The sequence below is a fragment of the Toxorhynchites rutilus genome, chromosome 3 (genome assembly GCF_029784135.1).
Source record: "Toxorhynchites rutilus septentrionalis strain SRP chromosome 3, ASM2978413v1, whole genome shotgun sequence".
Taxonomy (NCBI): Eukaryota; Metazoa; Arthropoda; class Insecta; order Diptera; family Culicidae; genus Toxorhynchites; species Toxorhynchites rutilus.
In genome coordinates, this window is record NC_073746.1 from 198,378,228 (window position 1) to 198,394,785 (window position 16,558).

General features: G+C 37.7%; 1 protein-coding gene across 1 annotated transcript; it reads right to left on the reverse strand.

Annotated features, from left to right (window-relative positions):
- Positions 1–2,027: 2,027 nt before the first annotated feature.
- On the reverse strand, positions 2,028–16,287 carry LOC129776919 (26S proteasome regulatory subunit 6B). The gene is made up of 5 exons (XM_055782862.1): positions 16,138–16,287; positions 15,920–15,997; positions 2,784–3,334; positions 2,243–2,728; positions 2,028–2,174 (listed from the first exon to the last, which is right to left on the reverse strand). Exons 1-5 carry the CDS (start codon positions 16,168–16,170, stop codon positions 2,090–2,092), a joined length of 1,233 nt encoding a protein of 410 aa, XP_055638837.1. The 5' UTR covers positions 16,171–16,287; the 3' UTR covers positions 2,028–2,089.
- Positions 16,288–16,558: the final 271 nt, after the last annotated feature.

A 16,558-nucleotide genomic window follows, 5' to 3' on the forward strand; every position in this document is an offset into this window, starting at 1 on the left:
TGTTTCATATCCCTCCTATCCGATCTATAAACTTTTACTTAGTCGCGGCAATACATACACACACTCTTTACAGATACACGGGCCAAAGGTTGTGCAGTCAACTGATCATTCAACAAGAGCCAAAGGTTGTACCGCTCATGACAACTCTACACGAGCTGATGTTTGCGCCGGCTAGTGACCATTCTTGAAGGATTCCTCGAGTCGAGAAGACGCACCACGCTAGATATGGGGTACAGACTAGGGGGGCGTTGCTGATTAATGGTCAGCTGCATCCCAATAGGAAGTATCCCGTGTCGGGCACAGGTACAGAGCATTGAAGACAGCAACATCACAATTACGAAAACACTTGTAATACTAACCTCGAGCCAACCGCGAGTAATCGGTTACATATTACTAACATAGTTGTAAGGCAAACATTGTCGAAATATTGAACTCCCGGCCCCGTCAGGTTGACGCCATATGAGCCTTAATAAAAATATATATTTTGGATAAAAAAAAACTCTTCTGTCAGACAAGGGTGCCCTTGACTTTTTATTTTGTATATGGAACCATTGATACGAATCATTGATCAAAGCGTCCTCGGGGTCCATGTATATAACAAGTTCTTAAGAGTGATTGCATTCGCAGACTATGTGAATGTGTTTCTCCGAAACTCCGAAGAGCTTGACAAGGTTTTGAATATCATCGCTGCCTTCTCCAAGATTTCGAAAATCAGGGCAAATTTAAAAAAAATCGCGATTTATACGCCTCAATAACTGCAACGGTGGTCCATTTCAGGTAGCCGAAACTGAAATTTTGTACATACAAGGAGTTACCTTTAAAACTACATGGAATACTGATGTGAACTACGAAAAATTGATCAATGACATAAAGCAGAGATTATGGTTGGTCTCTTTTTGCAGTATGTGTTTAATTTAAAAAGTGTGGTATGTGAATACCTTTATATTATCAAAGCTATGGTATTTAGCTTAGCTTTTCCCATCCAAAAATTTGCACTTTGCGAAAATGAAGACCATAATTAGAAATTTTATTTGGAGAAATTGCATTTTTCGAGTGGACAGAAAACAGTTATATCTCAATATCGATAACGGCGGAGTCGGTTTAATTGACGCAACTGAAAAATGTAATGCACTTATTTATTGGGAATATTGTTAAAGATAACCCAATGCATGACAATATCATCGGCGAAAAATATTTACTGATTTTCAAACATCTAGCTAAACTTTCTCGAAATGGAAAGGATTCAAAAATCGATTCAATTGAATAATGAAGTAGATTCTGTTAAGCAATTTTATCGTTCATTAATTCAAAAACAAGGATTTCTACCACTCGTTAAAATTATTTTTCCCGGAATAAGTTCGACTGCTCATTGGAAAAGTAATTCTTATTTATTAGCAGAAGATAGATCAGCACTGTTTCTGCTGTTTAACGACCTATGTGCAAATCGACAGAAATCGAAACAATATAGAATGAAGGACGCAAAGAGTGATATTTGCGAACGATGTGGAAATAATATGCAAGATAGGAATTATCATAGAATTCATCATTGTACTTCCTCAAAAGTGGTCAAAGAATGGGTAACAAAAATGGTAAAAAATAGATTTAAATTGCAATTCGAAAAAATAGAAGATTTTTTGACATGGGAAGCTGATTGTAAAAATCCCCTCTGCAAAGCAGTATCGTGGTTGGTTATCCATTGTATTGCTTTCTGTGAACAGAACCACCCAAACGCTAGTTTGTTCATTTTTCAAAGAGGAATTCGTGAATTTAGGTGGAATCAAAAAGATGTAGTTAAAAAGAATTTTGGAAGTGTCCTTAATATCTGTTAAAATAACAAAAATTAAAGCAAAAAATGAGGAAAATCTGCAAAAAAAGGATTAAATGAAAAAAATGTAAAAAAAAAGAATAAAAATCAATGTGTGAAACGTAATAATTATGCAGCTGTGTGTGGAAGAATTGTATGAGCGAAAGAAGGGGGAGTGTCTTACGAACGATCGAGACTTTTCCGACAAAACTTACAAACTTGGTTTTGAAATTTTATGTGCTTTATTTAGCAAAATATTCAAATGAGAAATTACGGAAATATTATTTATTTGTAAAATTCGTGTTCAGTTTCATCCTTCTTTATATTATTTTTGTAACCTTTCTCAAAATCTTTAGCCAGAACGATGTATCTGAAATTATGGAAATAATGGAAACGTTTTATCAAATCATTATTCTAAATTTATCAGTGTATAAATACCTATTTTCTCTGACAGCATGCATACCGGCTTCCTGGCATATTGCATTTATATCCGCTCCTGATATTTTGTCTGGTCTGGCAACATAATCTTCTAGATCGACGTCTTCAGATAAATTCATCCTTGCTGTGATAGTCGAAAAAATTAATCGCTTCTGTCGACGATCCGGCAAAGGAAATTCAATTTTTCTATCTAAACGTCCCGGTCGCAGCAATGCAGGATCCAATGTATCCGCTCTATTAGTAGCCATAATCACTTTAACGTTAGTTGTCTGGTCAAACCCGTCCATTTGATTCAGCAACTCTAGCAAAATGCGCTGGACTTCCCTGTCGGCTCCTGTTTGCGCATCGAAACGTTTTGTGGCAATAGCATCTATTTCATCGATAAAAATTATGGCCGGAGAGTTTTCTTTAGCTAGACGAAATACATCTCGTACCATTCTGGGTCCCTCTCCAAGATATTTCTGAACAAATTCAGATCCAACAACTCTGTAAAACAAATTTCATCTTTTTAAGACAGTGATAACAGTAATGACAGACTCACCTTATAAACGCAGCTGTAGTATGATGTGCGACTGCTTTTGCCAACATGGTTTTACCACAGCCAGGAGGCCCATACATAAGTACTCCTCTCGGCGGATCAATGCCTATTTGTTTGTACAATTCAAAGTGTGTAAGTGGTAACTCAACAGCTTCGCGAATTTCCTGCTTCTGCATATCCATTCCACCGATGTCTGAATACTGTATTTCAGGTTTTTCATCAGCTTGAAGCATTGAAATCGAGCTGTCTGCCTCTGGAGGCAAAACATCGACCAGAGCATTACTATGCTTATGCAAAGCTACACTAGCAGACGGTTTCAACAACTCTCGATCAATGGTGGAAAGTATGCGGACGAAATAGTTTGATCCCGTTGTCGAACCTACAATTCCATTGTTCTGATCGACTGCCTCTAAAAATTGCCCGATAACAAGCGGTACGGATTGAATACGTTTCACTTCCTCCTGAGCATGAAGGTATTCTTTTTTCAAATTCCTTTGTTCATCCTTGATATACTCTTCTTGGACTTCGAGAAACTCGAGCAATTTTTGTAATTTCTGTCGGATTCATGGAATAGAAAGAACAATGAGATATAGTGATGAAATTTTGAAAGCTATCTAACCACTAACGTACCGCATAACGTTACTTAAATGATTATTGAGTGTTTACCTATTTATATTATTACTAGCTGACCCGGCAAACGCTGTTCTGCCATAAAAATTATTTCTAGTGAATATGATGGTTGTTAAATGAAAAATAACTAATGTATTGTAAGTGTGTTTAAATGTTTTAACGATCTAAACATACGTGAGACTTTCGTGACTCTTGTGTTCATACTTGTGTTTGACATACCGAGGAATAGAGCACCAAGTTGATGACCACCGACAAAAACTTTAAAAAAACACAAACTATTTCTTGTATTCTATTCCCGTTGTACAGTCAACTCTCCCTAACTCGATATTCAATGGGACCATCGAGCTAGGGAGGTATCGAGATACAGAATATCTTTTCAATTTTATTTTATGTGAGGGGCTTAGAATGCAAGGGGTGTAAGTGACTTGATCGATTTCTCTTCATCAACTTTTTCTTCAGTTAATAACTCAACTGCAAAATCGTTCCAATTTGAGTTTGTTATAGAATCCGATATATGAGGCTCTGACCTGTCTTCCGCATTGTCAAATACAGCTGGGAATGTATTTGAAGCTAAGTTATGACCAAAAGAGAGAGTCGATGTAGAGAAATCGATGAAATCACTTACACCCCTTTCATTCTAAGCCCCTCATGTGATAAATTGTCATATATTAGGGTAAGTGTTCCAATTATGGTATGAATTTAAATTTTTGATTCATTCCCTTAAAGTGAAAAAAAAACCTTTCTCATATAAAAAAATATTTTTTCCAGAATCTCTCAGGAGGTGATAGACGATTTTATTTCACGAATAAAATCCTTCTACAAATTGTTCTTTGACGCCCAACTTATATCTCTCTTAATTTCGCTGCAATATCGATATAAACAATTCCTGATGAAAATTCAATCAAAACCTTCAAAAATCGCGATTTTTAACCCACTGTACTTATAAAAGCCACTTAAATTTCACTTTAATGTTGAAAGTTTAATTTTTTTTCTTGAAATTATTCATATTTGAATTATAAAAAAAAACTTTTTTTTTAAACTGTATACAATCGAGTCCTAAATTTCACATAATCGAATCATATTTGATCGAGTCTGTATATAATCGAACCCATGCAGTCCATGCATATTGATTAAGTATGTTATTCAAACTAAATTGTAACGATCACACAGGAACTGTTCAATCACAAAGAAATGTTCGAATAGTTTCACAGGAACATTTTCAGTTGATTTCAATATTCCGGACATATTCTCCAGGTTTGATTCAACGTTCGAAGATGTAATTTCGACACAATCGTCTGAACCTTCCTGAATATTCTCCATCTCAATAGAACTACTATCTTCAGCGTTTTTCTCAGCTTTTTCAACACTTTTCAATATATCGGTATCTGGCAACAGATCACAGAAAATCATGTTTTGGTCCTTTTTGCACTAATTATTAAAAGACATTGAGCAATCGAACGGTATTGTACCGTCGACATCAGCAAGCTCACGACGCATTAATTATGCTAGCGGAATATCACCATCATCATTGAAAATTCGGCTTCCTGAAGCAATTTTAAATAATCTCAGATTTGCATCCAATACCGGTATATCTGGAGGGTCCTAGAGTGCATTAAAATACAGTGAGAATGCTGAATAACATGAAGGTTGAGAAGGACAAATATCCTCCATTTCTTGCAATCTTTGTTCAATTAATTCAGGTTCTTGATTATGTCGAAGTCCAGCTATTGAGATACGGAAGTAAAGATTTGTGGAAAAATTGTAAACATATCGATTTGAGCTTTGGTCGGAGAGATTTTGGATGCGCTGTATAGTTATCAACGAACATGACCATATTTGAGAAGAAATAGATATAAGTATGATACATTAACATATCACATAATTCCAGGAATAATACCTTTCTATTTCCATTGGAATTTTTTTTGTCAAATTGCATGATCTATTCCTCAAAAAGCATTAAGGCCATCCAGACCTTGGTGTTGCTCTCGTATATCACTGGTAATGACTTCTTCTTATTGAAACATCGTAGGTTTTTACTATTTCCATTGATCAGCAACGGTAGTTTATCGCTCCCGTCCATGTTGGTTGTGCTTTAAAGTTGGGTATTCCCAGTTTCTGGACAAATTCGCAAACCATATCCCGAAGAATAGAACATGAGAGAGGTAAATTGCTTTCTCTGGCTTGATAAGACAAAAATCCATTAAACGCTCCAGCTTTTCGATTCCGACCAACCTTATATGCTTTTGGTCTAGATTCAATTTTTCATTCCGATTCCATTTTTACTTTAGTAAAAATGGAATGAAAAAAAAATGGAACCTTTATTACTATTCAATGTTGATACCGTGCAATACTGAAATGATTTGTAGCTTCAAACTCCTTCCGTCCAGACCTTTCGACCTGCTCGGTTTGATTGTTCGCTTAAAATGTTTCTCGTGGTTTTCCATACTTGAAAAGAAATTGTTTGATGACACGAACACTCCGTCTTCACTTTCAAGAGCAATTGAAATCAGAGGTAATAACGCACAAAAACATGTACGCGACGCGAAAATCAATCGAGTTAGGGAGGTGAAAATCCAGGGAAAATGAATCAAAACACATCGAGTAAGGGAGGCATCGAGTTAGGGAGGTATCGAGTTATGGAGAGAAGAATGCTTGTAAAATCGAAGGTGCCATGAAATCCAATCCAAGCCCTATTATGCGGAACGTTATGTTTCTTACTTCGTTTTTGTATACATGAGAAAATTTAAGTTGAGACTCTAGGTCAATAGGCCAAGCTTATTTCATACATGTACCTGCTATATCAAATATGATTTGAACAAATTTGAACGAAAAAAATGCATAAATCTATCCCATTTAGTTAATATTTTCGGGTGGCCACTTTGTCCCTACTAGGTGACCACTTTACCTCCAAGCAAAAAAAGTTCGATTTTTTAACTTTTTTTTCTAATGGTGAAAAATGTACTATTTTAAATTTTTATAGTAAAAGCCGTTTGCTATCTTGAACAACAATGAGTTGAAATATAACATTCTTCGAAAAACGGAAATTGAAGCGGTATGTGGACGCTGGAAATGGACATGTTCCTTAGGGTGACCACTATGCCCCCACTTCCCCTATACACTTTCCATCTGCCATGCAAGGCTATAAAAGTTTAAGAACGCCGCACGGCCATTAACCATGTTTGTGGTAACAAAGCAATTTTAATTTGTTGAAATTGGAATAAAAGTTTTTATTTGATGTTGTTTAAATACTTGGAAGACATAGCCCTGACCAGTGATGGGAAAAAATCGCCTCGAGCGATCAATGAATAGGTATATACCACTAGTCAGATGTATTGACGTCACCAGCAACGAGCGATGCTTTCGTTTTCGTCATGCTTACACATAAGCGGACCTTACACGGTCAACTTTATTGACAATATGATGACATTTGAGAGCATAATGACAGCTGAACATGGCCGACAACTCAGAAATCCGGATTTTCTGATTTTCGGGCATCAATATCGTGACATTTCATATGTATGCATGATGTTGACGTTTTATCCCACGGACTTCCAGACTGAGTTACCAGATTTGCAAGCGGACATTTAATTTTTGTTAGTCTTTTTGTGATTGCAATTAAAATTTATAAACTTCTGAAATTGTAGGAATCCTAAATGAAAGCTTTTGGTTTGGAAAACTGATACAGTAATTCACATTTAATGCGACATGCCGAGGAACCACTCAGTGTCGCATTGGAGGCGAATTTGATCTGAAATTGGACATTAACGATGAGAGTGGTACAGATTCGACGTCTGGTGGCGAATTTCAATGTGGGGGCATAATTTAGGCCCCGAACTCGATGTTTACAAAAATGTCCAATTAGATGTAAACATGTCCAATTAAACGTGTCGCATTACAGGTCTGTTCAATTAGAAAAAAAGACGGGTGGGTAATGTCGGGGACATAACCGGAGTGACGTAGGACTATACAAAGGGGACAGCTTTTGTTAAATATATATTTTAAATATATTGTTTTATTTTCTTCTCCTACGTGAATACCTACCTATCTACCTGAAAAATGGATTAGTTTACTGTTTACTCTTTATGAATATGTTGATGGTTCAGAGAAGAACCTTTGGTGTTGTGTTTTTGTTATCACTCGATATTCCCATCTTGTTCGGTTAAACCTTCCTGTTTAGCTATTGCGTTTGCCACTCGCCACAGCTTTCACAGTTGGAAAATTTCTTCCCATCCAGCTTGTTGTTCAGTAAATTACATTTAATGCGACATGCCGGAGAAACACTTTGCCACTCACTGAAACTAATTGTTGCCTTGATGAGCGCCGAACCGAAGCTGCTCTGTTCTTGATGCGGGTTTTCTGATTGTCGTGAGCAGCTTTGCAAGCCAACTCGAGCACTCCGACGGCCGAAACTCTATAATGCCTGTTAGGTATACTGGTGCTCCGGCACCAATCCGTTCGGCCTAGTTACCCTTGCGGAGCAATCAGTGAATGCGACCAACAGGGAACTGGAGACATGCACGGTTCGAGTGAGACTTTGCCTTTCCCTTAACTTGTCCTCCTTTGTTACGTCCATGATGCCGATGCCGTACAAACACACGGGTTTACGGTTTGAAAGAAAATAAGATATTTTTTTGGGGTCCGCGTGTTTTATACTCTAGCGGTACACACTCACAGGATAGAGACAAATCGGCAGACTCAGCCAAAGGGGCGAGTCCAACGAGACGAACGAATGACCGTTAAAAGGCAGCGATGGCAAAAAAGACGGGTGGGTAATGTCGGGGACATAACCGGAGTGACGTAGGACTATACAAAGGGGACAGCTTTTGTTAAATATATATTTTAAATATATTGTTTTATTTTCTTCTCCTTCGTGAATACCTACCTATCTACCTGAAAAATGGATTAGTTTACTGTTTACTCTTTATGAATATGTTGATGGTTCTGAAAAGAACCTTTGGTGTTGTGTTTTTGTTATCACTCGATATTCTCATCTTGTTCGGTTAAACCATCCTGTTTAGCTATTGCGTTTGCCACTCGCCACAGCTTTCACAGTTGGAAAATTTCTTCCCATCCAGCTTGTGACATATTGTTCAGTAAATTACATTTAATGCGACGTGCCGGAGAAACACTTTGCCACTCACTGAAACTAATTGTTGCCTTGATGAGCGCCGAACCGAAGCTGTTCTGTTCTTGATGCGGGTTTTCAAATTGTGAGCAGCTTTGCAAGCCAACTCGAGCACTCCGACGGCCGAAACTCTATAATCCCTGTTAGGTATACTGGTGCTCCGGCACCAATCCGTTCGGCCGTTACCCTTGCGGAGCAATCAGTGAATGCGACCAACAGGGAACTGGACACTTGCACGGTTCGAGTGGGACTTTGCCTTTCCCTTAACTTGTCCTCCTTTGTTACGTCCACGATGCCGATACCGTACAAACACACGGGTTTACGGTTTGAAAGAAAATAAGATATTTTTTTGGGGTCCGCGTGTTTTATACTCTAGCGGTACACACTCACAGGATAGAGACAAATCGGCAGACTCAGCCAGAGGGGCGAGTCCAACGAATGAGCGTTAAAAGGGAGCGATGGCAAAAAAATACATTCATTACGATTTGTTCGCTCGTTGGATTCACATGCAGGCTAAAAAGGGTCCTTTTCAGGATCACAAAATTATCTTCAATCTAAAGAGTTTATTGTTTTGTTATTACTCGATATCCCCATCTTGTTCGGCTAAACCTTTCTGTTTAGCGATTGCATTTGCCACTCGCCACAGCTTTCACAGTTGGAAAATTTCTTCCCATCCAGCTTTGTGACATGTTGTACAATAAATTACATTCAATGCGACGTGCCGAAGCGCCACTCAGTGTCGCATTGGAGGCGATTTTAACCTGTAATTGAACATTTGCGATGACAGTGGTACAGTGTCGACTTTCAATGTGGGGTCATAATTTGGATCTCTATGTTTACAAAAATGTCCAACTAAATAAGTCGCATTACATGTCCGTTCAATTAGCTAAATGTCGAACTAATTGTAAATTACTGTACTTTCAATCTGGAAACAATTTAAGAAAAGGAAAGTCCCCAACTATCAATAAGCTCAGAACAACTGTCAAATTCACATACTCATCAGATCCTGGCAAACAAATTATGAAAAAATCAATTTGTGTTTTATTATTATTTTGGATAATGTTTTAGAAAGCATTGAACTGTATTTCCTAAACTCTTTTTTGGAAGGTTTAATGGCCCTGAAAAGCGCCTTGTTTTATGGAATGGTTCCAATTTAGAAAACTTTGTACTCGTGGTTTTGAAAAAAAACCATTTCGAACGCCCTCGATGCCGCCTTGTTCTGGATTTGCCACCAAAGCAGTTTGTATAAAGAACAAACTTTGTTCTTCTGCTACCTGCTGCCGTTTTGCGATTGCGTTTGCCACTCGCCACTCGCTGCAACTGCCTGTTGTTGTCTTGATGTCCACCGAACTGAATGTGTTCTGTTCCGAATGCGGGTTTTCTTATCGCCGCGAGCAGCTTTGCCAGCTTACTCGATCACTTCGGCGGCTGAAACTATATAGCGCCGGCTAGGTGGACTGGTGTACTGGTACTAACGCGCTCGGCCTAGCTACCCTTGCGAGGAACTCCAGATCAACACGGTTCGAGCGGGATTTTGCCTTTCCCTTCACTTTTCCTCCTTTACCATGTCCAGACATGGCTGCTTGGGTTGGTTTGTTGATGTGTTGTGATGCGAAGCGATGTCGTGTACGGTTTGAATGAGAATGATCGTTACGGCAGCGGAGCGGGGATTTTTAAGCTGACTGGCAGGCTCGAGAATTACGCATGTGTGAGACTGCGACCAATGTTTCGTTCATTGTTTTCTTTTTCCTTTCCAATCGTGCTTCATTCTATTTCGCTGCTGCTCTGGTTGCCCGTTTTTGTCGGTACGATTTGAGGAGCACAAAATGGACCAATCAAAAATGGGCACATAGTGCATTTTGACAATGCTTGATATTTCACAATTATTCAATTATTTATCTCATGAAAAATGAAATGTTATTCGTTATGATAGATGCGTAGATATATTTCCTATCGATTGATGCAAAAACCTTTGCGATCTATTGAGAAATGCTCGAGTTATAAGCGTTCCAAATCTTGCATTTTTTCCTACTTGTTCAGTACCTAGATTTCCATTTCACCCCCTATATCTTCCGGTTAGACGTAGTCCTACGTCAAAAATACATTCATTACGATTTGTTCGCTCGTTGGATTCACATACAGGCTAAAAAGGGTCCTGTTCAGGATCACAAAATTATCTTCAATCTAAAGAGTTTATTGTTTTGTTATCACTCGATATCCCCATCTTGTTCGGCTAAACCTTCCTGTTTAGCGATTTGTTGCCATCCGCCACAGCTTTCACAGTTGGAAAATTTCTTCCCATCCAGCTTTGTGACATGTTGTACAGTAAATTACATTCAATGCGACGTGCCGAAGCGCCACTCAGTATCGCATTGAAGGCGATTTTAACCTGTAATTGAACATTTGCGATGACAGTGGTACAGTGTCGACTTTCAATGTGGGGTCATAATTTGGATCTCTATGTTTACAAAAATGTCCAACTAAATAAGTCGCGTTACATGTCCGTCCAATTAGCTAAATTTCCAACTAATTGTAAATTACTGTACTCTCAATCTGGAAACAATTTAAGAATTGGTGAAAATTGAATAATCAGGAAAGTCCCCAACTAAATATCAATAAGCTCAGAACAACTGCCAAATTCACATACTCATCAGATCCTGGCAAACAAATTATGAGAAAATCAATTTGTGTTTTATTATTATTTTGGATAATGTTTTAGAAAGCATTGAACTGTATTTCCTAAACTCTTTTTTGGAAGGTTTAATGGCCCTGAAAAGCGCCTTGTTTCATGGAATGGTTCCAATTTAGAAAACTTACTCGTGGTTTTGAAAAAAACCATTTCGAACGCCCTCGATGCCGCCTTGTTCTGGATTTGCCACCAAAGCAGTTTGTATAAAGAACAAACTTTTTTCTTCTGCTACCTGATGCCGTTTTGCGATTGCGTTTGCCACTCGCCACTCGCTGCAACCGCCTGTTGTCTTGATGTCCACCGAACCGAATGTGTTCTGTTCCGAATTCGGGTTTTCTTATCGTCGCGAGCAGCTTTGCCAGCTAACTCGATCACTTCGGCGGCCGAAACTATATAACGCCGGCTAGGTGGACTGGTGCACTGGGACTAACGCGCTCGGCCTAGCTACCCTTGCGGGGAACTCCAGATCAACACGGTTCGAGCGGGATTTTGCCTTTCCCTTCACTTTTCCTCCTTTATCATGTCCAGACATGGCTGCTTATATTGGCTTGTTGATCTGATGTGATGCGAAACTATGTGGTGCACGGTTTAGATGAGAATGATCGTTACGGCAGCGGAGCGGGGATTTTTAAGCTGACTGGCTGGCTCAAGAATTACGCATGTGTGAGACTGCGACCAATGTTTCGTTCATTTTTTTCTTTTTCCTTTCCAATCGTGCTTCATTCTATTTCGCTGCTGCCGCTGGTTGCCCGTTTTGGTCGGTACGATTTGAGGAGCACAAAATGGACCAATCAAAAATGGGCACATAGTGCATTTTGACAATGCTTGATATTTCACAATTATTCAATTATTTATCTCAAGAAAAATGAAATGTTATTCGTTATGATAGATGCGTAAATATATTTCCTATCAATTGATGCAAAAACCTTTGCGATCTATTGAGAAATGCTCGAGTTATAAGCGTTCCAAATCTTGCATTTTTTCCTACTTGTTCAGTGCCTAGATTTCCATTTCACCCCCTATATCTTCCGGTTAGACGTAGTCCTACGTCAAAATGTCACATTAAATGTAAATTACTGTACGTTAAATAGCAAAATACGGTACTTTTCACGAAACAAATCAAAACCTTAAAGTAAACTGACAATGTGATGGTGAGAAAGTGAATGAAAATTTACAACGTCTTAAGAATTTTTTAACGTTGAACTCGGTCATTCTTTGCGCTAGCGAGCGGGGCAGCCACTTTAGTCTAAGTTGTGTGTTTCTTCACACTCCGTTAAAAAATTTGGAGAATGAGAAGATCTGGGAAAATCGCAGCTGAAAAAACATCAAGTGTTAATTTAAGTTACAGCATAATCCCGATTATCCGCGGAATAGTCGAGTAAACTCATCGCGAATAACGAAAATCGCGGATGACCCATTAAAGGAAAAGGAAAGAAATGCAAACATGATAAAATGTTTCAACATAAAAACTATGTTTTATCAATACAGAAATCATTGAACTATCCATCTATAAGGTCGTGTATACCAGTGGCTAAATAATGTAAAAGCCATGACCACATGAGCCTACCACTCATCAACAAATTCCGGTAAGGCCTATTGATTTACTATGGAACTCGCAGTCGCGAATAATCCGCACGGTGGATCACCCGCTCGCGGATAATCGGGGTTCTACTGTCATAGTCTTATTTACGGAATGAAAACATTTGCTTGCAGATATATTTTCGCAAACTAAAATAATCTGGCATCTCTGAAACTGAAAGGAACAGTCTGTATTTGTGAAGTGAGTATTATGATGTGTTATTGAGAAGGAAAAACGAGTTTTAAAGTGTAAATTATGAATGAAAATTAACTTTTCCGAATCAAATTAGTATTCTATGTGAATGCGCATCACTTTTTTCTGCAAGTGGTGAGAAAATCCCATGCAAAAATTGTGTCTGAAATTAACGTTATATTATAATAATAAATTTTAGTACGAATATCTGAAAATTCAGAGGAAAAAGGTTAAGTTAGGGTTAGGACTACGCGCTTCAACTAATTAAATAATACCAAGTAGATATTTTTATTCAAATTTTACCAATTGAAAATTGCCTTTCAGCATTCTAATCTGATGGAGAACAGTTTGGATCCCAAACTCGAATGTCGCCACTAGCCATCGCGGATACTTTCGTTGTCTCGGGTTGAGGGCGATATTGACCGTGTAAGGTGGCAAAATATTGATTGAGGTTAGATCGGATGTCGAAAGCCTAGCTGTCACGATATTGAAGACACTTAATGTCAATCCTTTTAATCATGTAAGGTGCCCAATAGAGAACACTGTAAACTGAGAGCTGCCAAAATCTCACAAAAGCGATATGGCAGTGGAATCAAAGCATTGCTCATACGATTGAAGGTTTGTCGTGTGGGCACGCTACAAACGATTTATCTTAGCTGGCGAAGCTGAGGATCAGATATTGTCCGGACTGTTTACTACTGACGAACATTTATGAAACGAGTGGCTGATGACGAGTGATCGTATAATTTCCATCCTTGGTTGTACCACATTAATAGAAATTTAACCCCCTTCCTGTTGACCGATTGATCTGAAATTTGGAACGCATCTTTATCTCTGGTGTCATAAAACTGCGTATTCCATGATCTTGAAAATCCAAGATGGCGGCCGCTACAAAATAACAGATCATGCAGATATTTTCTCAAAATCCTATCAATTAGGGTTTTTCCAAAACCTCATATGGATATCGATGAAAGGGCCAGTAGAACACAATTATTTATGGAAAATGTAAATCAAAGATGGCGGCCGCTACACAATGGCGGATTAAATATTTTCTCAGAACCCCATCAATATTTACATCAAATGAAAGGGATTGACTAGTAGAATAGTTATTTATGAAGGAAAAAAACCAAAATGGCTGCCACCATAAAATGGCGCCATATATTTTTTCCAAAACCTCATCAATATGGCTATCAAATGTAAGTGCTCGACTAGTAGAATATAGCAGATCAGCTTGATCTGTTTGTATGTATGTTTGAATGTTTGTAGGGTTGTTCCACATTAATAGAAAATTGACCCCGTTCCTGTTGACTGATTGATAAATACAAACAGGGCAAACTGAACGGAACCATGAAAAAGTGATTGTTTATTGGGAACTGTGGCCATCTTGAATTTGGATTTTTCATGATTCAGTGTGTTCTACTGTGTGATGGTTGTGAAAAAAAATATATATATGGCGCCATCTTGGATTTGCGTTTTTCATAAATAACTATGTTCTGCTAGTCAAGCCCTTTCATTTGATACCTATATTGATTATTTAATATTTCCTATCTCAAAATAAGAAAAATAAAAAATAAAATACTCCAGATAATCGAGTCTAAAATTGTGGATAATCGATAATTCTGTATTAGCTGTTGTGGATCACGCTTTCTCAAATGTCCAAATGGCTAGAGAGAGGCAAAAAAGGAATGGTGTCAGTTTCACCTATTTCTGTATAGTTGCCATACATCTGAATTCGATACGAACTCAGCTCAGCCAAACATAGATGTTTTAAATACATTAAGAATTTTTCAGGACAAGAATGCTTGGATGGTGAGTGCGTTGTTTGAAGAATGGATTTTGAAACTGGATGAAAGAATGGTGACTGAAGGAAGACGTATCATTTTGTTTATTGATAAATTTCCTAGCCATCCAAATATCCAACAAAAATAGAGAAATTGTAGACTGCAATATTTCCTCCAAACATGGCTTCTGTGTTCCAACTATTCGGAATAATTAAAGCATGTGCAAAGCAATGCAAAGTGAATTACCACAACAAATTAGTAAAGGACCAAATGAATGATATAGAAAAAGACGATTCGTTGAATGTCAACCTAAAATCACATCAAACAATCCACTATTGCTAATTGCTTCGTCAAAGCTTGCCTTGTGAAATCAAACAATAAATACAGTACAAGAGCAATCATCTATAGATAACATTAATGATGAAACTCATTCAGTGCCTGACGAAGTAGTGGACAATGGAACTATAAGCTCATCCTCTATTTAGCTGGTTTATTAACTAAAACAAATTCACCAAAAGACAACTTTTCAAAAAATAATAATATATTTTTGTGCATAATTTTATGAAAATCAATCGAGCCATTCAGGAGGAGTTCGACCACGACCATCGTGACACGAGATTTATATATATAGAGAGAGGATAAGAGAAGAGATATGCATAGTCAATTTTTTCCAAAAAATTAGAATCTTTCTGATCATCTCAAATATTTTCCAAAGCATTCTATTGTTCTAATTTCAGTGAAGACAAACTCAACAATATATGAACGACGCAGATCTGATCAGCTTCTGTTATATTTTTGTTAACTTTAAATGAACACAGGGTAAAAACAGTGTAAAAATATGGTCGTGAACTTATGTGGAATGGCATTGAGTCCCACATCAAATATTGGATCGTATAGTGTAAAAATTTGGAAAAACATATCTCGTCCATCGATTCTATCGATATTTCAGATGGTTTCAGGGTGGTTTGTGTAGCTCGTAGTTGGGTTGAACTATTTTATAATTTCCGGAAAATGCTTTAAATGGCGTTTGGGAGTATTTCATAATCAATATCTATCGTATCTCAAGGATACGAATCTGGATGTATTTTTTAAGATGAAGCTGACCATGATACACGGCATGAAGCATACTTGAAGTGAACTCACCTTATATTTCGTGTACAAGTCTTCCATATCTACCTCGTCTAAAGGAGTATCTTTCATGGGGCGAATATCGGATTCATCCTGTAAGTTCAATTCAATCAATTATAGAAGCAAGTACATAACCTAAACCATGAAATAGTTCAATATCAACTACTTGATTGTGAGTAGATCGTGGATACAAAACTAGAACAAATATTTATCAGTCAAATTTTTCACATTACCTTCTCGGTATTCAATAAATCAATTTCTGCCATTTCAATCCAACAGCTATGCTGAAACTACTTCGTGACTTGCAAGACAATATTTGATATTTGTATTTTTCATGAAGTGTCAAATCATGACTTCATATTCAGGGATCAGTGCATATAGCGGGGTGGAGTAACAAGCAAAGTGTGTTTATGTTGGTAAACAAAATAGGTATGTTACGTCTTTTAGGGTAAAAGTACACTGTTTGACCCAAGATGCTAAACTATAGGTGTTTCGTTCTTGACACTTTCATGACAATACGTGAGACGAGTAGCGAGACGTAGCTTTCTGAATAATTTACTTTTTGTTTGGTTGTGTGGTTATGGTTTCATATCAACTCGCTGAGGAAAACAACTGAAGGAAGAAATAAACAAATATATATTCGTGAAAAATAGT